The sequence below is a fragment of the Falco punctatus genome, assembly GCF_963210335.1.
Source record: "Falco punctatus genome assembly, chromosome: 15".
In the NCBI taxonomy this organism is placed as follows: Eukaryota; Metazoa; Chordata; class Aves; order Falconiformes; family Falconidae; genus Falco; species Falco punctatus.
In genome coordinates, this window is record NC_137595.1 from 9211861 (window position 1) to 9238574 (window position 26714).

Below are 26714 nucleotides of genomic sequence, written 5' to 3' on the forward strand. Positions count from 1 at the left end.
GCACTCACCCCAGCCAGCACAGGCAGAGTGCCGGCTGTGAGCCCAGCTCTGATGCTGGCCGCGGGAAGCTGCTGGGGGAGCCCCAGGGAGGAACAGAGTCAGGCAAACTGAACGCTTGTTTGCCCTTTATTTTTTGGGGAATCCTGGTGGGGAGGCCATGAGCATGCTGAAAAAATAACTAGCTACTCTGCTTGTAGCAGCACAGAGAGCAGCATTGCTCTGTTGCAAATTGGTGTCAAAATCTGTAATACCAGCAGATGCACAGGCACGGAAATCAAGAGTATGTATGTTAAGGGAATTTTGGCATCCAGAGATGAAAATATCACCTGTTGCCATACACAGTGATTCAGTGCATTTGTAGCACAGCGATGCCAGTTTTCCCTGGGAGCTGCTTTTGGAGCTGGCTCACCTGGCGACTTGCTGGAAGCTGCTTTGCTCGGTAGGTTGCAGCAGCAGGGAGCTCCAGTGAGTTTTCCTATCTGCTAATGGATTTCTTTCTGTGCCAGAGCTGGCAGGAGTCTTGTGAGGAAAGCTTTGAAATTACAGTGCTGTTTGAGAAGTCATTCCCTCTGAGACGCTGAGATCAGTTTCTTTGTACTTTTAATGCGGGTTGCTTTCTGTTGGCATCACTCATGGGATAGCTGGCTGGATGTACAGCCTCTGTATTTTCAGTTTCTTTCTCGGCAAAGTTTAATCCTCAGGCTGTTCTCTAATGCTTGCTACCTAGCTCCATTTTTCACTTAAAGCTGGAAATACGGGTGGGATTTTGGTTTCCAGTAAGCTCCAACCCACTCGTAGCTATCCCAAGGTGTGTTTATCGTGTACTTTTGTTAACCATTTTGTGATAGGCGGTGTAACATGCTTGATAAGGCGTGTTAAAGCAAGCATCTGTTCCCACTGCAGGATGAAAATAAACCTGCACCGAGGACAGTATCGGCAACGTTCCTGTTCCCGTGAAAATACCTTGGGAGTATTATGATTAGTTGTCTGAAGAAGTTTCAGATATTAAAGATTTTCTGATAGCTGGGTAAGCATATGGCAAGGCTCTGAACTGTATGGCGTTGATTTTGATCTGCAGATCTCCCCACGTTGTTGGCAGCTTGGCTGGTGCTGAAAGAATAAGGGCAAAAATTATTCATGCCTGCAGTTTTGCAACCCAGTATGAACAGTTTTGATCCAGCTACTTTGGCAGGCTGCTGCTGGTCTTAAATCTTTGGTTTAATGTTCAGATACACAGTAGCAAATTAAGGGTCTGCATCTCATTTTTGGAAGGGACTTTGGCATGGATGCTCTTGGCTATCATTTGCCTTTCCAAGAGAGCGAGGCTTGGAGGTTTTTCTCAGCCTAGTGAAAGTCTTACCTCTTGTCTAGCCTGGGGAGGGAGGCCGTTGGTGTGGCAATTAATTCACTGCTAATCGCTTTGCCTCTAGAGGACATGGGGTAGCATGCTTTCATGGTCTTTGGTCAGCCTTGTCCTTTTTCTGCTGGGGTCTAGCATGGGCACGGTGGTGTTGGTCTCCCCCTCCTGCTTGCCCTGATGGCATGGTGAGGCTTTGGGCCGATTTGTCACCGAATAGGGTCTGGATAAGAAGCAGAGCGAGCGTGCGGGGCTGTGCTGGGGAGCACGGGGGGCTGTGCAGAGCTGCGAGGTGGGGGTAGTGGATGTGGCCAGCGATGCTCCAACCTGCTAGTGGGAAGCCAGGGGAGACGGCACTGAATATCAACATAGGTTTAATTTAAAATAGCATTTGATTTTGCTTCTATTTGTCAACTTTTATATTGTCCTCTCCTTTTTTGCTCTCCCTCTCTCCTTTTAACTCGATGTGTTCTAGCCTCTGGCACGTTGTGCCATTTCAGTGGAAATTGCATTGATGCCTTTTTGTTTGGGTTTTTTTTTTTTTTTTTTTTGTAATTAAAGGTAGAAAGTAGCTGTGGTGCCCCCTCCTCCCTGCATGCGCACATGGCGGCACAGGAAGCATATCCTTTTGACAGCACGTTTGATGCCCAACCCAACTTTGCACTGAAGCTCACACAAATCCTTTCATTGACTTCAGTCAGAGATAGATCACTCAGCTGGTGGCAAATTCATCCTCACTACTCTGCAGTTTAAAAAGAGCTTTTTAAGGCTGCTGCATTTTATGGGTGGGAATATCATACAGCACCCACTGAGCCTGCCTTGATCTCACTTCAAATCGTGTGCAGGCTACAGCGTGAGATGCACGCAGGTTGGGTGGTGGGATGTCTTGCATCTTTTCTGAGCTGAAGTCAGAACAAACCTAAAGATCTTGTGCAGATTAATTACTTGTTCTTGGCCTTCGCCTGTTCCTTGTATAACAGAGGAGCTGATTCATTGTGGCGCAACCGGCTCCCAAGCATTTAAAAGGATACTTGGTTCTGAGATGCCTTGACATCAGTACAAAGAGCTAGCAGAGGCAGTGGTTCAGGATACAGTCTTAAGTTGGAAATACACCTTTGTAGTATTACACAGCTTTCTTCACTACCCAGAGCATCTTCTTTTTATCCTCATCTGCCTTCTTTTTTCCTGGCTCCCATCACAGCTGTATTTGGTGGCTGGACATGGGATGCTTTGGGAGGTAGGAGAGGAGGGAGCTGGTGATCATGCCATCCATAGCAGACTGCGCATTGCAGGAGGGGCTGTATGGGGGTGTCTGTTCCTTGGGCACTGGGCTTTAGGCTTTGACATTTCAAACTGTCTCATTTTGTAATAAATTGCAACGGTCAAGGATGTAATGTGGGGTCTTGAAGTAGATTGGATTTAAGTGGAAAAAACCCTGAGTTTCAGGCTGAACCAAAGATCACAGCATCAGAAAGTTCCCCCTGGGTGTCTTGAGGCTTCCGCTGTTTCAGGAGCTGGGGGAGAGGCACTGGCCGGGGAGGAGGGGTCCCTCGGAACGGGGTGGGGCTGGGGCACAGCCCATTTGCTGGGGGTGGCTTTGCAGCTGAACATCCTTCAGAGTTAAACCAGCATTATGCTCAGGGTGCTTGCCGAGATCCAGATGTAGCTTACCTGAGGGGTGCTACAAGCTGGTGCATGGCAGGAACAGGGGGCTTTTAGGTCTGGGCTGACCTGCCTGCCTTCTGAGGAGCCCACAGGGAAGTCACATCCATGGCATGAGCTGCCTTTCTCGTTATTTAGCTTGGTCTGGACCATCCCTTCAGACAAGCTGTTGCTCTCTGTGCTTACTGGGGAATCGGGGAGCTGCCTCCTGGATTCTGTCTCAAAACTGGCCACACATCTTTGTTTTATCAGAGAGATAAAACCCCCAAGTATCAGCCCTGTGGATGCGGCTCTCTTGCTTGCTGTCCAGATTGCTGCAGCCTCCTGCAACCTCTATTAACATAGATGCCTTATTAGCAAAATATATTCTGGCCCATTTCCTTTCCTGAAGATTTTTATCCTTGCTAAGAGCCGCAGCTTTTGAACGCCAGACCCGTGCTCACCAATATCCATCTCTGTATGCTTTTTACGCTAAACCCTCTTTTGGCCTCATTATCCATGACTGCAGTTTCCACTAAGACCTCCATCTGGGGTCATTTGCCGGGCATCCTTCATCTTAACTGTGCTGAGTTTACTTCCAATGACAGTAACCCCCGTGAGTGTTGCTGCCTTAAAACTAGAACTAACTCGCCCATTAGCAATGCTGATGAATGAGCCAAGAACAAACCAGAAACTTAAAAGCGACCCTCTGCAAAGCAGAACTGGTGCCCAGAGCTGCCCAGGCGGAGCAGCGGCGTTTTGTTTTGTGCTGGAGAGGACGAGGAGCTGGGTTGCAATGAGTGTTTTGCTTCATTTTGAATTCTCTGCTTGTATGTGGTATCATTTTTACATCTTATTGTAAAGTGGCTTTGAGGTACCAGGCATGAAAGATGCCATCTACAAATACTTTAGCTGGGGAAAAAAAATAATTACAACAAACAACTGAGGCAGATTTTTTAGCTGTCCACTGCAGCAACGCACTCCTCGTTGCCAGCAGAGCTCACGGGCAGTCCTCTTGGCCTCTTCGGGTTACTGCAAAATGAACCTGTGGCCTTTTCCATCCCTACCTGTTGTCTTGCCCCACTAATAAACCCCTGAGGGCACAGAGCCTGCTCTTGGAGGGTGAAGTTTGCTGCTAACTGCGTTATTCTTCCAAAGATTCATTTGAGCGAGAGCAGGCTGGCTGCAGAAAGCTGTGCTGATAGCCTACAGCTACTTTGGCAGAGTTATTTCTGGTTAAAAAGGAAAAAAAAAAAAAAAAGGAAAAAAAAAAGATAAGCAAGCCAGCAGTAGTTGGGGAATTTAGCAATTCTTTATGCAGGTGTATCTTTCTAACCTAATCAGTTTTCACACCTAATTCTCTTCCACGCTATCAGTGGTGGTGGAGATGATGCTCTTAGCCACTGACCTGGAGAGGGCGAGTGAGCCTGGTGGTTAGTGAGGATAATTTGGGGGTGACTGATGTGCTCCGTGCTATGCCTTTCTAAAGCTTATTAACTCTTGGATTGCACATATTGATCTGTATCACTGTACAAATAAACTCCATGCTGCTGCTCTCAAGAGCACCAGAGAGCAGGTATTTCTGTAGATACCTCAACTGCCTGTGCTGGTACTTGTCGCCCATCCTCTGTCTCCTCCCTGAGGGACAGCCCAAAAAGCAGGGGGCAGAAGGCACCTGAGGATAGTGGGAGCTGTGTGCGCGGTGATGCTGGGATGGCTCTGACCAGCAAAGTGGCACCAGTAGCTCGGAGCAGATGGGCCCGAAAGGATTTGCCTGGCAGATGCTGAAAAATGCCCGTGATGTCTCTGAGCCTTGCCTCATGCATTTGCCGTTGCTGTTAGGAGTCAGGAAGCACCTCAGCCACCCTTTCTACCTGAAGATTTTGGTACAAGATCTTAATCTTTTCAGTGAGTTGTGGAAATGCCCAGCTTACAACTTGCAAGGTGAGTGGAAAGCAAAAAAGTTGAACAAAAATGCATTAAAAGTATTTAGTAATTTTTTTTTTCCGATCTAATGATTCCCCATCCCACCCCCATTTTGGAATTGTTGCATATCAGTTTATTGGAATCTGCTTCTTGTAATCAAAATCTAGTCCTCAGTTTGACGATGTTAATAAATGTGGTGTGCTAAAGTTGAATTAATTTCATTTTTCTGTCTGCAAACAGCCTATTGTTGGATGAGTCACTTTAATATATTAATCAGACATATAATATAGCATTGTAACAAGGTTAAAAGTGCACACCGATTTCCATTATAAAGATACTCTCAATCAAGCAGCAGCTAATCTAACATTGTAAGTCATTCCGTAATTTAATTGTACTAACCGCAGTACATGTAAAAACAAGATGTGTTACAACAAAGTCTCAAAAAAGCCCTGCAGATATTTATATCTTTATAGAAAAGAATGATTTACATTTTCAATAAGCCTGATTTGTCTTTGGGAAGAATGTAATTCCTTTATCATGAGCGAAAATCTAATGGGAGTCTTTTTTTTTACCTTGTCTGCCATGTTTTGGGTAAATTATCTTTGTGCTGACCTTTAATTGGATTAGGCTAGGACTGACTGTTAGGGAAAAAAATTACTATGAATCCAGTAGCTTCAAAACTAAGAAAAATCAAGAGATGAAGAAAAGAAACAATGAAAAAAGAGCACAGGGCTTTCCCGAGCCCTTTGTTGGCCTTGAATGGATTAGTTTTACTGGTCCCTAATCTCTGCTGTGCAGAGTTGTTTTTACTGCTTTCCATTAATAACAATTTTTAGGTTTCTGTTGTAGGCTTTGCCTGGGGAGGGCCACAGCCCTGCCGTGGGGAGAGCCTCGTGCGCCCCTCGCCAGGGGCTGGGTGACACGCTCTGGGGTTGCTCCGGGCTTCCCTGGGAAGGAAATGGTTGTAGTTTTTTTGCTGATGATATTCAGCAGCTTAACAACAACTCGAATGAATCGGTGACCTTTGGTGCCTCCAGCCTTACTGTTTTAGCAGGAACTGGTCTTTGGAAAGAGAAAGGTGGATGGAGGGAGCAAAAGGTGGCTGCTTGGGAGGGTTATTCCTGGGGGGGGGTTAAAATAAGTGGGGTTATGGTCCATTGTAAGGGACCGGTGAGTGGGGGGGAGTTATGGATACCAAGCCTTTCGGAGTCGGAAGGGTTTTCCATTTGGTACAGGAAGGGAAGAGGGCATTTTATAGCAAAAAATACTATTAGTGGCGTAAAAACCTTTTGGAATGGTTACAGCACAAGCAGTTATTGAAGTGTAAATCTGAAAAACGGTGTATGGCTGTGAGCATGGTCTGCGCAGGTTGCAAAACAGACCTGGCTTGTTACCTGCTTGTTTGGGTATCACTAGTTAAAGCAGAGTTAGTGGTAAGCCTCGCGTGCTCTATATTATATAAATATAACTCTTGCTGTTGGATTGCTGGTAGAGGGAGGGAGAACTAATTAAGGAGATGGGATATCATCAGTAATTTTTTCTTCCCTGAGATTTTATGAGCAGTAATTTGGAAAGAGCCATATTAAAGTCATTGAGGAACAAGTTAATGCTGCGTTTCTAAGAATATTGCCCTTCTACTCAAAGATTATATTCAAGAATAAACAGTGTACAGTAGCTAATTGCTAGCTGACACATTATAATGGCTTTATACTGCCAAAATTGAATCGGTCTGTCTCAAAAAAAAAAAAAAAAAGGCAATGCAGTAACTTTTTAATTATTTAACGATGTATTTCTCAAAGAATAATTGAATCTCTGCTCATGGCTGCGGGGGGAAGTTGGACCGGTAGGTATTGACCACATTTGCAACCCAGCTGACACGGCTGCTGTTAAATAACCTATTACAGGGCCTGTCTCCGACTTGGCAGCTTACGTTCCAGACTGATGGGAGGTATCTGTTTTTCCTCTCTAAATTAAGCTGCTAGGAATTTATTTCTCTCGGATTGTTCCTTTCTGTAGCGCCGTAGGCACAAACACGGTGTGATATTAAAACCCACAGAAATCTGCAAAGGAAACCAATTAACCCAGGGAAGGAAAATAACAAGCGCACGGTGCTCACCTGGTGTAGTGCCCAGCTTTGCCCCGTGCTCTTTCTCGTTGCCCCAGCCTCAGTGGTGGGGGATGTTTGTGGGCAGCGGGGCTGCCCTGGGCTCCCCCCAGGCAGCCCTAGCCCCTTCCCCACCAGCCAAGAGAGCCAGAGCTTACAGCCTGCGCTGGACTTGGTGCTTTCAGAGGGGTTATTGTGCGCTTACTGGCACTCTGCAACAGGTAGAGTGCACAGGGAGTAATTTTTATTACTCTGTTTTTAAGTTCTGGGTAGAAAGTGGTAATCCCTCAAGCCAATTCCTTGCTTTGCTTCTCCATCTGTTGGGATGGAGTAGATTTAGTTGCCTGCAACAGGAGGGGTCTTCTAGGTGCCTGCAGTAGCAGTTGTGCAAGTGTTACGGTATGCACAAAGCACAGTTGTGTAAGTGCCATGTGTTTAGCATCCTTAGCAGAAATGGGCATCGCTATCTTAAGTCAAACTTTTCTGGCAAGTTACATGATTCAGTGCTAATGTTGGAACCTGCTGTTGGGTTGGGAGCGTCTTTCAGCCTCCTTGGGGAATCAGAGTCCCAGAGGCATGGTGGCAGCCTGGGATCGGGAACAGCCGTGCCCCCAGCCTCTGCCATGCCCCCACATCAGCCACGCAGTGCGGTGGGGGATCGGGGCTTCACCAGGAACCAGGCTCCGGGTGCTGTCGTGTTTTGCTCCTGAACCAGGCTTTGGTCAGTCTAGCACACTCCTGCTTTTCTCTGGATTTTGCTCCTACATCTTCCCTTTTACTCGGTTGTCACCTTCCAGGCAAGGCTGACTTATCTTTCCAAGAATAAAGCCTTCATTTGGTTGTCTAAGAAACCTCATATTGCACAGATCTAACTTAAAACCGTCATGGGTGCATTAGTATGCTACGGGGCCCTGTTCCAGGAAATATCTCTGCTTGGGAAAACTGCATAAGCATGTGCTGAAAATTAAGCAAATGCTTTTTCCTTGACTCTCCTGGTCGGTTGCTGGGTTGGGTTTGAGCCCTGGCTGGGGCACCAGCTGCCTGCTCTGCGGTTTGCTGCCGAGGTCTGACCATCAGAACTGAAATACCAAATTTTGTGTTAAATATGGAATTAACAAAACACTGGAGGGAAACACTGACTTTTGAAAAGTTGTGCTTTAATTATATGTCATGGATTATAAAGGCAAAAGGAACAACTGTGATCATTTAGTCCAACTTCCTCTCTACCTATAAATAACAATAAACAGCCTTTTGCTTAAACACAAAGCAGCTTTCTTTGGTGGATTAAACGCTGCGTGCTGGGGATGCCAGAAAGAAGAAACATCTTGTTTGCATTATTTTATGTAGGTTTGAAAGGGCTTTGACTCAAGCTGAGGTCACAGTTCCTCCGAGGGAGAGGGCATCCTGCGCTGGGAGAAGCTGGGGTCAGCACAGGGGTCGGGATATGGTGATACACAGCACGGAGGTGCCTTGGATGCTGCGGCACATGTACGGGTCATCGGGCATCAGGTCCTTAGGGAGACAGGGTGGCATGCCCTTATGGGAGCAGCGATGGAAGTGCAGTGGTGGTCTCGGTCTGATTTGAGCTGTCTGCACCCAGGCGCAGTAGGGGGAAGTGCAGATGGGGATTGTCCGGCTGCAGCAGTTACTGCCAAGGGCTGAAACCCTTAAAAATTCCCTTGCATGCCCCACTGCTCTTCTGAGCTGCTGTACCCCTGTCCTGGTGCAGGTTCTGGGGTAGAGCAACTGCATAACCGCGCAACATATCAGACCTGCCAGGTCTTGTGTCACCTCTGTCACATCAATACACACAGCTGTGTGGGGGACACATTCTGCTGCTTGCCCTGAGGATCCAGCACCATTAGCCCTTGGGTCACACCAGGGCATGGCGAGCACCTTGGGCAGCAGCTGGGGTCTGCAAGCGTGGCTGTGCTGTTGGCTTCTCTTCCACCGAGTCTTGAGCCCCTTCTTGTTTTTTCTCCCAGTTGAGCTGGGCAGAGTGGTCTTTGCAGACAAGAAATGAGGTCGGGGAGGGGCACCCATCAGTCCTCCCTGGGCCCCAGGTTCCTGTTGTGACACTGAGACTCTGCAAAGTGTCTTACGATGCTCTGCATGAAGGATGGAATACAACTAATTCCTTCTAGAAGTGCCTCCTTGATGCCCCTGCGGTCTTGCAGGAGTTTGAAGAGCTGATCTCCCAGCCAGGTGGTGATGGCCTTCAGATGGTCTGGTAGTTGCAGGGGTCCCTGAGCATTTGTAGCATGTGTTTGTAGCATGTCCTGGGCGTCACTGCAGGCACTGGTGTGACAGGCACTCTGTTATTTTAAGCATTAGTGTTTGTATGCATTTTACACATTATAGCGTTGCATTATTTAAAGGCAATGCATTATTAAGCGCTCTTCTCGGCACGGAGAGTAGGTCACTTCCCGCGATTCCCACTGCTCTGCGTGAGTGAGTTAGGATGTTGCCTCTTATGTAATCCGTGCAAGGTGATGTCTGGATACTGGAAGTTGTAATACTATAGAGCTGATTAATAACATTTAGTACTCCATTAATGAGGAATTTTAGTGAAATATGCGTAGAAGACATCTGTGTTACCAGACTCCGTTTATTCCTTCTGCTTGAGTGCCTGGAACCAGAAGAACAATCATTACTTAGCTAATAATGATGTGCTTCCTAAAATAAAGGCTTGTAAATTCATTTTTATGCCCATAATCATATTTTCTGCTGTGAGAAGAGCGAGGGAGCAGGGAATCATCTTTTTCCCATCTTACTGACAAAATGTATATAATGATTGCAAGCATATAATAAGAATGTTTGTCCTAGCTAAATGTTTCTTCACTTCAGTCAATCAGCATTTGTTTGAGAGTGTGTCGTGCGGTTTGTGGAAGAGGATGCAATCACTGGGGCAGTGTGGCAGATTTAAATCAGTAATAAAAGCCCGGGGGAAATTAACAAGACAAAACATTAACCACAGACTAAACATTAACATATATTAGCATTTTTATTACACCTGTAGAAATGGTAAATGTTCTTGGTTACTACTATTAAAAAGTTTATGTTCTATCCCACATCATCGCAATGTATATTTTTGGTTTAAGCCCTTTAGAATTTAATTAAGCGGATTTCTATAGCAGCGCTTGAGTAATAGACTTCAGGTTCACTTTTATGGTGACTTTGAAGATAAATGGGGCACAAATGCGTTCTTTATAATGCTAATAATACGTGTGATGTGTAGCAGAGTAGGTTGTTAAAAAGAATGGGGGAAGAAGTGCCAACGCAGGCAGCTGCGTTATTGAGGCTTTCCGCTTTACTGGTCAAACTGGGTTCCATGGCTGAATGATGATCGCCGGTTTAGTGAGCACCAGTTGGTTCCTCCGAAGGTAGCATGTTTTCTTGAGGTCTGTGGTTGTCTCTCCTGTGCATACCATAGCAAATCACCCTGTCAGAGGCTGTGTTCAAATCAATTATAATAGTTAATCACTTTTCAGTTTAATGTGCAGCTTCTCCCAAAGGAAACTCAGGAATAGGTATAAAATGACATACGTGAACTCCAGAGAGCAGAGAAGATTGCGGGAGGAAATCTTCAAAAATGAGGCCATCCCCTTGAGGGGAAAAAAACCACCGTGTCTTCCTGGAGAATGAATCTATAAGCAGAACAGTTCACAGAGAAGACAAATGGAAACTCCACGTAAAGTTTAAGCAAAGGTCAAATACAGCAAGCTCTGCTTTAGAGCAGAGCGGAGCTCATGGGCTGAATGAGACGCGGCAGCAGCAGGTATTCAACAGCGTCCAATGCACTCTCTTCCAAGGGGAGGCTGATTCGCTTTTTTTCCCCCCCGAAATAAAAATCTTCTAGAAAATTACCTTTAAAATGCGCTTACTCTTGGAAGTGATGCTCAAATTGGCACCGAGGATCACACGTGTGCTGCTTTCCGATGTCGCCCACGCTGGATTGCTTGCAGCTGTGCAAGGCGAGGGGTTGTTGCCCCGTGCGGCTGCCCTGCCTTGTGCCTGGGCAGCGGAGCCGGTTCCAGCGGTGGCCCTGGCGCTGCGAGCGGTGCCAGCTGCCGTAGCCGGGCCGGTGGTGCCTGCAGGACTTTTGCCCTCCGTCAGCTGCACCAAGGCAGTGATGCTGTGCACAGAACTTGGTACTGCGGTCACTGCTCTTTCAATGACATAATTTAACCCTAGCCCAATGGTCCTGGTTCCCGTTGGCTTGTGGGCACCTACGTGGACCAGTGTTGTGCTTTACCCTGCCGCAGTTGATGCAGCTGGAAGCAGCGGGTCTGGTCCCTGCCTGCTCATGGTGCTTGGTTTCCATGCTCCCTGCAGTCCTCTGGCATCTCTCCCCTTAAATTAATGGGGAAGCGTTAAAGAGGGCTGATAATGCTATTCCATTAGCTTTGTCCCTGTACTTCTCTCAAATCAATGTTCCCTCTAAAAGCAGAGCCGTTGCATGGTGTGTGGCTCCCCGGGGTTTCAGGAGCCAGCTGCTTCCCCGGTGGGTGCGGGATGGCGAGCAGCTGGCCGGCTCCGGGGAGCCGCTCGATCCCCAGGGAGCTCTGCTCGACCAGCGGGCTCCGTCTCTCCCTGCGGCTGGAATAAAGAAATGGAGTGGTGGGTAGCGGTCGGCAGGAGGCAAAGTGTTCCCCTTGTGACCTGGGTCATGCTCGAGTGGAGGAGACTAATGAAATCTGGTAATTAGTGAGTTTGTTAATGAGCTGGGGCAGGGAGATTTTGCTTTGGCTGTTACAGTATCGGTGGCTTTGGGGGCTTGTAAAAGTTCAGGGCTTTGGGAGGGTTTTGCTTGCCTTGTGTTCTCGCAGCAGGTTTTTGGTAGACAGGCAGATCTTCTTAAAAACAAACAAAACCCCCAACCCCCGTTGCCTAAAAAGCACTCTGCCCTTTGATTTCACATCTTAATTTTTTTTCTGGCCTGATGCTTCAAACTTCAGCCTGTTCTGGGATTGAGAGTGTGATGTAAAATAAGAGACTGCACAGCTCTTACACCGAATATATTTTAGATAAGGGCTTGTGTATATTTACAATCCACTGACAGTGTGCGGAGCCCCAGGAGAAGAGCTAGTGGTTCCATTCTGTCGATTTGCTTTGCATTTCACATTTATGTTTGTGTGGTGGGAGGCAACTGCATACTACTGCTGTCGCTCGTTACTAGTTTAGCACATGCAATTAGATATGCTGCCTTCCTTTCGTGCTCTGCTCTTGCAGGTGTACCACCTTGCTGGGGATCTGGCAGTCCTTGCTCCTGCCAAAGCAAATGATGCTTGGGGAACTGAAGCATCACAGGTTATTTTTCCCCCCTCAAGGTCTGAGGCTTGTGTTGTCCCTCCTCTGACTGCCCTACTGTGGTATTTTTCTGGACCTTTTTGAAATTTGGAGCTCCCTTTAAAATAGCGGTGCTTAGGAAGAGGCTGGGTATCTTGGTTCATGTGTTCCTGATTTTGCAGCAGGGACTCAAAAAGAGGGAAAGATTGAAAGAGGGTTTCTGAGCCGTTGTCCTAGGACGGCTTGTGGCCCAGCAGAGTTTGGCAGATGGCTTGTGAAATCCTTCCCTCCCCTGAAAAGTGCATGCTATGCCGCCCCTGCAAATGAGCAGGCAATCTGTTACTTTTACATTCTCTCACTTTATTTAAAGTTCAAATCTCAGCCAGGTTTTTGTTTGACTAAAATGTGACAATCATTTCACTATGACTTCGCAAGATGGGCTGCAGCGTTGTTTGGTTTTTTGCTGAAAAGGTTAATTGGTCCTTAAATAAATTAATAAGCAAAAACTTGGAAGCACTGCTCAAACTTTCCAGCCATCCATCCATGAAGATTTTGCCTGCGCTGTCCCAATGGCAGGGCTAACATGGTCCTCTCTGGGGTTCCATCCCTTGCAGAAGCCTGTAGTACCCAGATGCCATGTGGGGCTGTGAGGATGCGGCTGAGCCTCAGCTCCTGCAGAAGAGCTGGGAGCGGAGGGGCTGTGATACCTTCAGTGCTGGGTGGGAGATGAGGCAGCCCCCGGCCACTCGGCCGCCTTGCCGTTTGAAGCATGCTCTTGGGTGGTGCCATTGTTCATGCTGTCGCTCCGGCCCTCCCCTCCCATTCAGCATGTCTCAGCATCTTTGGGAAAAAAGCCTTGATTCTGGACTTGCTCTTCTCTTGGGGTTCAATAGGCTTCACCAGCTGAAAGGCGGGCTTTGGAAAGGGAAGGGGGGCAGGGGCTTTTCACAGGGGAGAATCAAAGGGAGTCACCACAAATGGCAGCTTAAAATATCCGACCTTTTCCCACTTCTCTCCACGGCTTTACATGCCCATGCAGAGCGTGGGTGCAGCAATGCTGCTTTTGTAGCATTGCTTGTTCTGTGTGCGCTGCCCTGTAGCTCTGGCGTGTACCTTGTGTTGCCCTGGGGTAGCTTCATGGCAGGTCTTATCTCTGACCCTCCCGGTGGGCTTGGAGGGCACCTTTGAGCAGGGTAGTCCACAGACTCGCGCATCCTCGCGTTCTCCTGCAGAGCTCCCCATTCCAGGGATGGTGGCACCAGCCAGCACAGAGGGAGCATGGGATGTGCAGACCCATTCTCCAGTGGTGGGGTCTTGGGTGTCCCAAATGTCCTTGTCCAGGTCTCCTGCTGCTCCACGATTTCCTCTGGGTCCTGGCTGCCTGCATCAGAGGATTACCTGCAGATCTTAGGAGAGAGAGATGAGTGCTAAAGGAGAACCCAAAAGGCAAAGCAAACAGCCCACACGTGGTGGTCATTTTTTCTGACTCCCTCTGTTTTTTCAAGCCTGCCACATGATGTAGGAAGGGCAGTAGGGCTAATATGTTCTTCTGCAAGAGTTTGGTTTGGCAAGGCAGAGAAGAAAGACAGCCAAAGGAGGGCAACGGAGAAAAAAACTAGTAAGATGATGCAGAAACTGCTCCCCTGGCAGCTGCAGGAGGAGCCGATTCAGCAGAGGGAACTGCAGGCGCAGAAGGGACCGGTGGCAGCATCTCTCCCCACCGCTCTGTGAACATGAAACGGCAGCGCCTGGCTCCCAGGAGGCTTCTCTTTCAGTCTTCATTGTATGGCAGCCTGAACAAACAAACTGTGCTGTTCTTGATAATGAAGGAGGTGACATTACTAATTTATTTGCCCACCCAATGCAGGATGTAATAGAATTAATCTCTTCTCTTTACACATCAGATACTTGTATCTTGGGGCAGTGGGCTGTGTTTTTAGCTTCTGGTGTGTGGTTAACTGGGAGTTTAGCTGGCTGCCTTGGTTTGTTGTGGCGTGAAGACAAATGGAGTGCTGCAAGGAACAGGCATTTTATGGGTACGTGGTTGGTCCCAAGCCTGGATGCAAGCGGTGGGATGAGACTCAAGGGAAAGAGGGGTTGCTGTTACCTGCGGTGCCTCTGTGGTCCTGGCACTTGGCAGAGCAACCTTCACAACCCAGCATGGATGAGTCCTGCAGAGGGTGGTTCAAAAGGTGAATTTCCCAGTGGTGGCAGTGCCTCAGGGGGACAGTTGTCCCTTGGTAGTCTCCTAGAGGAGGAAATGGCTGCAAGTCCATCTGCAGGAGGGACTGCAGCAGCAGCCGCAGCGCTGCTGGCTGAGTCTCGGGACAGTGGCCATGCAGGAGAGCTTTAATGAGGCATTTTGGATTCTTTCCCTCGCTGCTGCAGCCGGTTACCAAATCATCTGTATGCTAATGAGCTAATTTGTGTCATTAGCAGAGCCCTGTTAATCAAGACCTCCCATGGTATGACTGGGCTGCAGCCACAATGCTTGCTGTATTTTAGACCTTGATTTTTTTTTTTTTTTAATTAGTAACAATGTGTGTGATGCTCTTCGCTGGGCACCTGCAGCGCAGCCCGTGTGGATGCTGAGCTGCCTTGAGGTGCAGAACCAGGGTCTTAAGATTTACCTTCAGAGGGGAGGTGTTTCCTAAAGTCTGGCTAGAGAGCTGGAGTGTACAGTCCTGAGATGCTACCGCTTGCAGCAAGGAAGGAGCAGGGAACATCTCCAGCCCCCTTCTGCCAGCATGAGGGTAACCGGGCACAGGGACACTTGCTGGCCATGCCTGCAGCTCAGGGGTTTTGATAGCCACAGGGGCACTATGATGCCCAAAAATCTCACTTGGAGTTTCCTGCCTTCTCTCCCACAGCGCAGGTTCGTTCAAGAGCAGAGTTGCATCCTTAGGGCGGTAGTTTGCTTTCAGGTGCCTGTGTGAGCTATGGGAGATGGGGATGACAGGACGACAGAGCAGCTCCCATGCAGGTGCCAGCGTGCACCTCGGCTGTTTTCCTGCAGCGTTTCTGGTCCCAACGTTTCCTCATGCTGCTGTGTTTGTGTTTTCTAGATCAGCCGGTTGTGTGGCCACGCTCAGCAGAGGCAGTATCGATCGGCTAATTACCCCGAAGACCTTTTCATTGACAAGAAGGTCATGAAGGTGACTCATGTTGAGCAAGAAGAAACTTTGTCGAGCAGGAGGAGGTGAGAGTGCTTGGGCTGAGCATGGTGTCTGCGGGATGGGCTGCAGGAGCGGTTGCCATATGGGTTGGCCAGGTGGAAGCGGGTGGAAGAGTTCCTTGTTTCCCTTGCCCATAAACCTGCAGCTGGTTTTGACTCTGAACATCTGAGCTACTCTACAGGTAGCTCTGAAGTGCAGCAAAGTGTCTACAAGTGTGTTCTCACAGAGTGCATCCCTCTTTTTTTTTTTTTTTTTTTTTTTAAAAAAAAAACCACACTACTGTAAAACTGCCTTCTGCTTTTCTTCTTTGTTTTACTATTTTGCAATGCACCAGGCACCCAGGTTCATACACTAATGCCTTGTCTGGGTCTCTTGGGCACTGCTATAGTGCCACAAATACAGGTGTAGTTACAGGTGGAAATGGTCGCTCGAGCCTGAAACACTGCATGTAACACTGTGTGTGTAGGTAAGCGGGGCTTATTTCCCTTTTTATTGTGTGCAGTCTTTATGGTAGTCCAGGAATTTTAACAGCATTTTACTGAATATTTTCAAAGCGAAACAGGTAGCTCCACTGCTGGCACTGCACCCTTTGCTTCCTTCCCTCTGTAAATGGAAGCTGTAATTCAGTGAGCTTACACTGCTGTGTCGGGGGGATGCGTCTCCCCCCTGGATCTGAAAGCACACCCAGAGGCATGCGATGCCTTTTCTTGTATTCAAGACGGCAGTAAAATCCTTGCGGAAGAGAAACAGGCAAGCTTGGCAGTTTTTGGAATGGGATAGATAAAGTTGGATGGATTTCTCTTTAAAGAGTAACAGGGCCACATTCTTGATACAGTTCCCATGAGATATATCACCAGGGCTTGCATTCTTCCATTGTCTCAACACATCGGAGGGTTACACAGCCCAGGCTCTGCCAGAGATGTCCTTTGAGGACTGTGAAGTCTAATGAAATCTGCTGCGATGAATTACATGAGCTCATACCTGCAGATATGGAGTTTCTCCTGCCCGGTGGGGAGCTCTGCTGCCTGGTAGTTTCCTTCCCTCCCTTCTCCCCAGCGCTGCCGGGGTCTGCAGGATGGGAAGCAAGGCAGTATCTAGGATGTAAGGAGCTGTGTGTGATGGGCAGCGTAAAGCTTGTCCTGCTCAGGGTTTGGCGTAACTGAAGACCCAGGTCTTGCCTCATTTTGGCTTTCAAAATGGTGTTGGTTGGACCTCCTGCCCCACTGTAAGCCCAGGGGAAGAGGTGGCCGTAGGAGGTGGTTCATGCGGGAGGTGAATGTCTGAAGCACCGTTCCAGTTTATGCAGAGGGGTGGTGGGCTGAACTCCCACCCTTTGGAGGGGCTTTGACTGATCAGGCTTGTTCATTGGCATGGACAGTGACGGGCGGGTTGGTGTCTGTGATACCCTGGCAAGCTGCCTTGTGGTGACCCAAAGGAGGACTTAGGTGCCCCCCTGCCTTCATCAGCTGCTGGCTCTGCCTGCGCTGGCTGTGTCAGTCCCACCAGGGCAGAAACAGGCTCCTCGCTAGAAAAAAGTCAGAGCAGCGCAGCGCAGGCTGCCTTTGCTGGCACTGGGGCGGCTTCTCCGTGTTTCGCCTGCCCCCAGCTGGCAGTCAGGGGCTTCGTCTGGAGAGAGGACCCCGCGAAATCCCCGAGTAAAGAGGGATGGAGGGAGCTGGGCACCCCTCTGCACCCCAGCCTGCCTAAGCCTGCTGTGTCTGACAGCCTGGCATGGCTGGGCAGCTCCCCGCAGCTGGCAGGGCATGGAGGTCCCACCGCTGTGGGGCCAAGGGGATGCCCCTGAGAGGGCTCCTAGCTCGAGGTGCTGACCCCTCATCATTCCTCCTGGGGAGGAAGGAGGCCAAGAACTAACCCCTTGCCAAAGGGGGAAACGTGCTGAACCCAAGCCAGGAGACTCTGAGGCCAAGTCTTACTTCCTCCAGTCCCTGCTATTCATATTATCATACTTTTTATGCCATTTACCGAATTATAATCTGCCAGTGTTTCCCAGTGACAGCTGCTGAGTGCCCCTGAGGGGACAGACCCTGGGGCAGCCCCTGTCCCCTTTCTGGCAGCTGGCAGTGTCCCCCAGGTCAGACTGTCCTGGCACCTCTGGTCGGCTGCCGAAGGGGACCTGCTGGGGACAAGGTTCCTTGGTGCTAGGAAGGGGGAGCACAAGGTGGGGGTCTCCTCTCGTCTGGCTCAAGCACTGCTCCTGCAGCTCCTCCTGCCTTCTGGGGCAGAGCCGTTTTGCTGAGTGTAACGTGTTCCTTCGAATGCCGGCTGTGACTCCACGGCCAGCCCAGTGTACTCCTTAAAAATCGTGTATTTTCAACAGTGCAGCATGAAACCCAGTGTAACCCACCTGTACAGGTCTATGCTGAGAGTGACTGCTGTGGTCTGCCACCAAAAATGCCGCTTGCCCTTGCAGGGATGTTGGATGGCCGATGTCAGGTAGACAAAGTGACAAGGCTGTCCTTTCCCGAGGGGCTTCTGTTGCCTTCTGTGAGGTAGAGGGGACTGCTGGCAGCCTGGGCGCTTGCTGCTTTGATGCAGTCCCTGTATGCATGGCCTGAGCCAGCAGCACCTTTCCTTAGGTGCTTTCCTCTGGTTTTGGTGTGCTGCATGGTTGGGCTGAGGTTCTGCCGCCCCAGCATCCCTCTCCTCACATGCATCTTTGCCCTAAGAAACATGGACTCAGCCCTTGACTGAATAACATTGAGGATGATGGAAAAAGCTACTTGACATACTACAGAAATAAGACCAATGCTTCATGGTTTGTTTGCACCCAGCTGCTTTCTTGTGTTTGTGTGACGACCCTTACTGGTTAAAATGCACTGACCCCATCTTCTTTTCATCTTTTTAACTGAGCACCATTTCCTCCCCTTTCTTCCAGGGAACTCATTACGAAGCTGAAGTTCCACAGCAGTTTTTACAGCAGCTTGCCAGAATACATCTGCAACCACAGCTCTGCTGTTCAGAACGACACTCTTTGCTGGAACGGACAAGAAGTCGTGGAGAGGTGAATCACGTCTCCCTTCCCCTCCCTCTCCCCAGCACTGCTTATCTTGTGTTAACCACCAGGCGTTGGAGTAGTCTGTGACCAGGGTGCTGCTCTTTCCCTTAAGAAACCTTTTGCGGAGCTGGCGTCCTGCAGTTGCGCTGCAGCTCGGATGGATGTGCAAAGTCTGCACGGAGAGTAGAAGTGGTTGTGTGCTGCCCTCCACTGAGTTTTCTGTACCGTGCTGTGAAAACTCTGCAGCCGTGGCTGGTTTTGGTCAGGGTAGGTTCGTAGTGGTGAGCCACAGAGAGGAGACCTGCAGCAGTGCAGCCGTGCTCCTGGTACCAGGGGTAGCTCCTCTCCAGTAGCCCATGTGGGGGGCATTGCCACCGTGCCCCTCATTGGGGTGGGGACGTCTTCAGCCTGGCTCCATGCAGTGGTAGCAGCACAGCATGGCTGGCATCCCCTGCCCCGTCCAGGGAGGGACAAAGAAGCCCAACAAGATGGTCTTCCCCTTGGCCTTGGCTCTGTGTTGGAGGAGGTCAGGACCGCTGAGCTCTGGTGGTGCCACTGTTGCCGTCTGACCGTCTTCTCACAGCTGAGCCCTGGCTGCCCTCTCTGGATGGAGCCGTTCACCCCAGGGTCCAGATTGTGCCCCGGCTGCTTTTCCCTGCCCCACTTGCCAGTTCTGAGGATGTGCCGGTGGTAAGTGTGAGGTTAATCAGGACAGGCAAATACAGGAATCATAGCATAAAGGGGAAGGAAGCGTTAATAGAAATGGAGGTTTTTCTTGCAAAAGATGCCCCTTGGGGAGTGTTAAAGAATGTGGAAATAGACCTTGGAAATTTTTTTTATAATGATACATAAATTTCCTCTAATCACCCTACTTTGCAAAGCATCCTTTGCTATTAAGTAGTTTGCGTCAGGGAAGAAATAGAAATAAAATCAGGAAGTGGTGAAATGTTGAGATATTAATTACGACTTCTTGATCAGTAACCTCAGGTGGTAATTAGCCTGTGCTTGCAATACTGACCTGAAACACTGAAAGGACCAAAATAGCATCAAACTATATTTTGAAAAAAATTGCTCAAGCATCTAAGATCACACACTTAATAAAAAGTACTTACTTTGCCTAAGGCAAAATGTCCTCTATTTGTACTTATTTCTGCAAAATCTTGAGTTTCCATGACTAAGTGAGAAATTCAATTGGGAAAAAAAAATATTTTGGTATTATCTCACTAGTTGTTAATTAAAATTTCTTAAACAGTGCTATAAACACTGCAGCTTTGTAGGAGGGGGACGTAGTGTGAGGTCTTTGCTTATGACAGCTCACCAGGGCCACAGACAGTGGCCTTGGTCCAGGTCCTGCTGATGGCACAGCTGGGTGAAGTGGCAGCAGTGGAAAGGTGCTGAGTCTAGATCCCCCCGCAAATGTATGTTCAGAGTTGTTTGCAGATTAAACATGACTTTAGACGATAGCTGCCTTCAGCTTCCTGCCGAGAATACCAGGGAACCGTCATGGGCACAGATGTCACCCTAGGTCCCCCGCTGCAATGCTCCAGCGTCGGTGGCATGAAATGGAAGGTCACGTAGGTGCCATGGCATGCGGAGGGGGCAAGGCAGGGAGAGGATGGTGTGTGTGCTTGAAGGGGGCACCAAGACTTCAGTGCCTGGCTGCCTCTCTGTTGAGGACTAAATCCTCTGCTGTGCCTGAAGAGAGCGTGCCTTTCCACTCCTCTCCTCCTTGCCCCCTCTGGTCTATTGCACAGATGTCACCACCTCTGCCATCTCCTATGGAATATTAGCAACAGCTCCCTTGCAGCTGGCAGATACTGGAGTTTTTTGCTGCTAGCAGAGAGGGGTGCTGAGAGTTAAATCCCCCATCCCCTCCCAGGGACATCAGTGGTGTCCTGGAGGGGGAGACTTGCTGTCTGGGCAAGGAGAGCAGTGGGGGTGGTGGCTCACATGGAGGAGGGGGTTTGGACCCCCCTGTGAAGGCAGGGTGTTCAGGAGGGAGAGCAAATGAATGGATGCGCAAAATGGAAGTAGCTGTTGCCCCTTAAACACATCGACTGCCTTTCTGTGTCACCTGGGGACCTAGGGTGACATCTGTGCCCATGACGGTTCCCTGGTATTCTCGGCAGGAAGCTGAAGGCAGCTATCGTCTAAAGTCATGTTTAATCTGCAAACAACTCTGAACTTACATTTGCGGGAGGATCTAGACTCAGCACCTTTCCACTGCTGCCACTTCACCCAGCTGTGCCATCAGCAGGACCTGGACCGAGGCTGCTGTCTGTGGCCCTGGTGAGCTGTCATAAGCAAAGACTACCCTCTGCAGCCATAACGCTTCCCAGGGTGACCCTCTCCTCTCCACGGGCTGAGAAAGCATCTCGTACCTGGTGGTGTTTCTGCCAATGAAACTACTGGGGGGGAACTCGGCTAAATAAAGCTGAACGAAAATCATGGCCCAGGGTGCTGTTCTCCCAGGACCTATTTGCAGAATGTTTCGGGAGCAAACATGTAGTTACAATGGTCTCTGAAGCCAGTTGCATTGCTTCACGTGGAGCCAAAACTGCTTCATGTGCTTGGACCTTCCAGCGTGGCATCTCTTTCAGAGAGTCTGGGAGGATTCCTGAAAATCAGGAGCATTTAAGGTAATGCTGCTCGATACCCCAAACCACCAGTTTCTTTATTTCAGTGTTTTTCCCCAAGAGGGAGCCAAGCAGCTGTTCACCGTGTAGGAGCTCTGCAAGCTGCTCTGAGAATGTGCGTTATGTACTGGAGTGTTTTTGGCGCGGCTACAGCAATTCTCCTGCTGGATCGATGTGCGCTTGTTGGTCATCAAACACCATCTTGCCACTTTTTGCAAGAAACTTGGTGTTTTTTGAATAGCTAGTATTAATTTCAGGATGCTGACCTTAGTTGTCCCACGTGTATAACAGCTGCTGGAAAGAAGAGTCTGATTTTCTAGGTTTTGTGAATGTAAAATATACTTTATATCTTAATGTTTCCCCTCTTGCTTTGTTGGATATTGGCTTTTGTAAATCAGATCTTCCTGACTGAAAGTTCAGCAGACTGGACCGGAGGAGATGCTCGTTCCTTGCATGTAACCTGCTGTGTGTGGTCGCTGTAGCTGGATACGTTTCACCGTGGGACAGGATTGAGTTGCCTGAGCATGGGCACCACGTGCAGCCTTGAGACCCCTTCACGTTTCTGGGACATCTGTAGGCAGGTCTAAGACCACCCATGTCCCTGTGGAGGGGCAGCTGGGGCTTGAGGGAGATGCCTAGCGGTTCCTGTAGCATAATGAGGTGCTTACCCTAGGCGTGCATTAGAAAGCACCTGCTGAAGCTGCTGATGGCTTTGCAGCATCAGGTGAAGACCCAGGGGAGAGCGATGGTTGGGTGGATGCCATGTTTCTGTCTGGAGGTGATGGATAAAACCGGGCACGGCTGTGTCAGTGAGCTCGGTGTGAGCATCCTTATGGGCACATCTGGGCCTTGGTGGCATTCCTGTAGGCTTTGTGGCTATTTACCTCTCACAACTTTAATGCAGTACCTGAGCGTTAATTAAGTTAGAGAGGAGTCTTACTGGCTTATCCATTTCCTGACCTCTCTGTCATGACAAAATTTGCTAGTTATTCTAAGCTCTTTTCCTGTAACATGTTAAATCAAGCCTGGAATAGCAACTTCACAGCTACTTGTCAAAGCACTCAAGTACCAGACAATACCGACAATGTGCATCCTGCTATTTGATGCAAACAATCCCTTCTGCACCCGATGCTGCTCCTTTTGTGGTTTTTCTGAATCTATTAATGCTGTCCTGTTTATCCCAGTGCTTTGTTATCAGCACTGTGTCAGTGCTTTGTTACCAGCACTCCTTGCTGCGGACTGGACATGCACAATGCCTTTTCACTGGGTCTCATTTCCCAGTTTCAGCCTTGGACCATCCTGCACTTCCTCCTTGCCCTTAGTTCCCTCTGCCCTGACTGAACGTGGCGTGTTTGTCTGGGATGCCGAAGCAATGCAGCTGGCTGGAGGATTTTATTGTGCTTTTCTCCTGCCATTTCAGTGCAGTCCTATGCGGACTCCACTTCGCTTGTCGTGGTGATCAAGATCTAACTCTGCTTGAGCTATGCTCTTGTTTCATCCCTGGTTTTTGAGATTTCCCACTGATGGAGCAGGGTTGTGCATGCAGCGGGAGCACTCCTTGCCTGGTGCAGCCCCTTGCAATCCCTCTGAAATTAGGAGCTGTGAGGACCTGCTGAGTGGGGGCTTTCTACACCGTGGCTTGTGATGGGGATGAAATGCAATGTGTTCTGCTGGTGGGTGAGCATCACTTATCCTGCTGTGTGTATTCTAGCATGTTATTGTGATTCATCCCTCATTTTCTTCTACTGAGTCTTACTTTGTGGTCCTTTGTCCATCTCATTTACTTCTCCGAGTTGGACTATCTATTGGTGAGAATTCATCCTCCTTCCTGAGGTTTGTTATTAACCTGCGGGTTAATAGTTCAATTGCCATTCCTTATGTGGGTTTAGGACATGGTGCCTTGAAATAACAGTGTGCAAACAGTGGCAACCACACAAGGAAGGTTGATTTTTCTGGTCACGCAGAGCAGTGCCTGTGTCTTTTGCTGTGCTGTTGCTGCATAAAGAACATAAGCCAAAGTGGGAAGAAAAAATAAGACAACACATTATTGCTTTTCACACTTGTCAAAGTGTGCAAAAACATATTGTGCTTTTATGGGATGCCACAAAAGTTCACAGCCAAATCCACCCATGGCACACTGCACCACTTGTGAAGAGCTTGTTGAGGAGTCACGGTGCTTGGGTGTTCGTGGTAGCTGGTGACGAGACCTTCTGGATCTCCCCCTGTCTCTCTACATCCCTGTGCACCTCTTTGCAGCTTTCCTGGACTCAGTTAATTGACAGGCACTTCCCTGAGGTAGCAGGGGCTGGACGTGTAGGCAGGGTGGGTGTGCAGCAGCTTAAAACTGCCTAGGCAAGGGTTGCTATCATGACCTTCCTTACCTCTGTCTTCATGCCCCATCCTCCCGTCTGCCCTCACACTGGTGGTGCCGCTGGTGGTGCCCGGTGGTGCGAAGATGTCGTCCAGCATCTCTTATCTCCATCCACTGTGGAGAAAAACCAGAGGGTGATTCTTATCGCTGAAGTCCTGACTGAATAATTAGCTCATTTAAAGACTTCAGCTTAAGTCAAGTGGGTGTTGAGATACTGAACTCATCTCAGTTCCTATGGGAGTTCGGTGTCTGAATCTCCAAGGTGAGCCTTATATATCGTATGAGGGTTTTGCTGCATTTAATACTACAAGCCTATTAAAAATCTAGATTCTCAGAGTTTAATAATCTGCTTACATGAGTATATATTCCTTTCAAGCTGTTCTGAATAGAATGACAGCAACATTTGCCCACTGCAAAACTTGTAAGCATGTTAAGTATTAGATTCTGCCATTTCCAAATTTCTCAGGACAAACTTGTACCGTAATCTCTATCACCGGCATAAGCCTTGTGCTCTTTATACCAATTCCAAATTAATATATTTTTAGCACCTTGCCAGATTCTCTTCTTCAAGCTAGAAGTCTCAGATTTCCCTGCTGTTGCCAATGAACTGCGGTTTGTTTTAATCATACAAATCATAAACAATGAAAGCACAATTGGAAGCAAGAGAGAAAAATGAGATTCTGTAATTGGAACAAAGGAAATTCCATGCCAGCAATAACCCTTTAGTTCATGAAGGGTTTGGTTATTTCTGGCAGTGCTGCAAAATATCTGATACAATGGAGTCCCCAAAGAGTGAGGCTGTATAACTTTTCAAGCACATAAAACACAGCTTTGTAGCAAATGTAAGCTATAATGAAAGGGTAGTAGGCAAATTCAGTGGGTTACTGAGTGGCCATAATTGTTTCCAGAGTATTTCAGAAATTAAGATCATGAATCTTCCTCTGTTAAGCCTGCTGCTTGGTCTCAGGTTTAGCCAATTTTTCCATAATCTATTTGTCTTGAACTTAAGTAGGAATGGAGGGAGACTTCAGGCTGCCCTTTTTATGCTACAGACTCCTGTTGTTTTGCTATGAATATTACAGCTTTTGCTGTTCCTTCTTAAAGTCCCATATTCCAGAACCAGGTCATTACCTGAGACTTCACGTTTACCACCAAACTAACATCTGCAGCACGCTCACCAGCTGCAGCACATCGCATAGGGAGGTTGGGAAGAGGCAGCCACTGCCCTTTGGTGGGGAACTGATACAGCAGCATCTCGGAGGGCTGTCATGGTACTGAGACCAGGCTGCAAGGTGTTGGTATTTGGAAAACCAGCAGAAAGTGGCTCCTTTTTATTTAGGTGAGAACTTTCCCCACTGAGAGCGTTGGATCCTTCTGGTTGCTTTTGAAGAAGCTTGCTCAGGGCTGCTGGTGGTGTAAATCGGTTGTGGCGTTGCAAACCCTGCAATGACCACTAGCACTCACTGCAATCAAGCAACTGGGTGCATTTTGCAATCCAGGAAGGCACCTGAGAGCTATACACCCCTCCTCTCTCCTGCCACTTGCATCACCGTGTAACAGATGTCTGCATATGGTTAAGGGATGGTGGGACCACACACTCCATATGGAAGAGGACAGCTGGGGTGGACCTGCACCCCACACCCAGCCCACCTCTGAGCAATTGCTATGACTGACCAGGTATCTCTGGAAATTCTCTCTTTAGAGAGAAAACTATCAGGGAAAGAAGTTATCACCTCTTCTTGGAGGCTTATGGACTCACCCAGGAGTTACTCCCTGTCTGCAGGGTGGGATGAGTGGGTTGGAAGCAGCTCTTCCAGCCTTTTGGCACCTGCCACTCACACCACTGATGTGACACTAAGTTGTCCCACTAAACCAAAAGGTAGCAGGGCCAGAGACAGTAAAATGTTGCCATCACCACTGTGCCCACCTTCACTAACTCATGAAAACCAGCTGGAGAGAAGACTTGAGATCCTGCAGGGAGTGTGGGGGGAGACACTTTTCTTTCCTGTCTCCCCTTTTTCTTATCTTTGTGCCTCCTGTGTGGTGAGGACTTTATGTCACCAGCCCACGTGGCCTGTAGTAAGTCTCATCTCGAAATGCAGAGCAGCATCAGGGGATTGTGGGTGCTGGAAACGCTGCTCTCTCCAGCTTGGTTATGAAGTCCTGTGCAATGTAAACCCCTTGTCTTGTGTTCTAGTCCTGTCTTGTAGCAGCCTGTGTTGTGTTTGTCCCCCATCCTCTCCCTCAGACAAGTAGGATTCAGTGAACAGAGATGGTAGGGAAGAACCTGCAAGGGACACCGTGCTGTTTAAATTGTGGGACTGCATTTGAATAAATACTTTGCAACTGGAAAGCAGGCATAAATTAATTGTTGTTTGAATAAAGTTATTTTCATTTTTCTAAAAGGTATAATTCTTTATATTTGACTTACACGATTACTTTATCTAAATCACATCAGGCATTGCAGTAACTCATCTTTAAGCCTAGCACAGCCAAGTAGGATGAACGTGCATTTTACATTCATTGCCATATATTTAAATTGCGTTTGTCATCTTGTCTTCCTTGCTCTGAAATGAGAGCCTGGAAGGAGCTGCATTTGGACAGGAATGACCAAACGTTCACAGGAAACGTTTGTGGATGGTGGGGAGGAGAGGAGGGGGAAATCCCTTAATTTGACTGCATACCTTGTAATTTATGGCTGGGGGATGAGAAGGAGCAGAAAGGGTCTGTAGCTGTGCTGTCCCCAACAGAAGACCTCAGATCATTAGTGTTTTCATCCAGTGGTTGTCTTTAAGACCATTTTTAGTGAGGGCTGCTTATCAGCACATTTTACAATGTGACATTTGTCTTTGGAAAATACCATGTCCCCAGCAAGAGCCCATACCCAGGGAGCCCGAGCAAGGAGATGCATGCTGGCTGACGTTGAGACACGTCAAAGAGGAAAGTATTTTGGGCTTTGCTTGTGAAGTGGAAGCCAGACCATGCTCATGTTGCAACACTGATATCCCTTTGGCGCAGGGACCCCCTGGGACCATGGGGTGGACTTAAACCACTGTGCATATTTTGCTGTTCAGTGCCGGTATCACCATGGCAGAGGTATGTCGTGGGTTTCATGGGGTGGCACAAGTGTTCTGTGGAAGGGGCCGTTTTATTGGCATATGTTGAAAGCAGCTCGAGATAGCTCTGAGACTTCTCCTT

The 26714-nt window shown here is 48.5% G+C and overlaps 1 protein-coding gene across 2 annotated transcripts in view; it reads left to right on the top strand.

Annotated features, from left to right (window-relative positions):
• Positions 1 to 26714, top strand: part of GPC3 (glypican 3) — a 175961-nt gene that overhangs the window by 98729 nt on the left and 50518 nt on the right. For both annotated transcript variants that reach the window (XM_080366166.1, XM_080366165.1), the window contains 2 exons: positions 15383 to 15516; positions 18390 to 18515. In XM_080366166.1, the coding sequence (XP_080222292.1) occupies positions 15383 to 15516; positions 18390 to 18515 (260 nt within the window). The remainder of the gene's footprint in view (positions 1 to 15382; positions 15517 to 18389; positions 18516 to 26714) is intronic.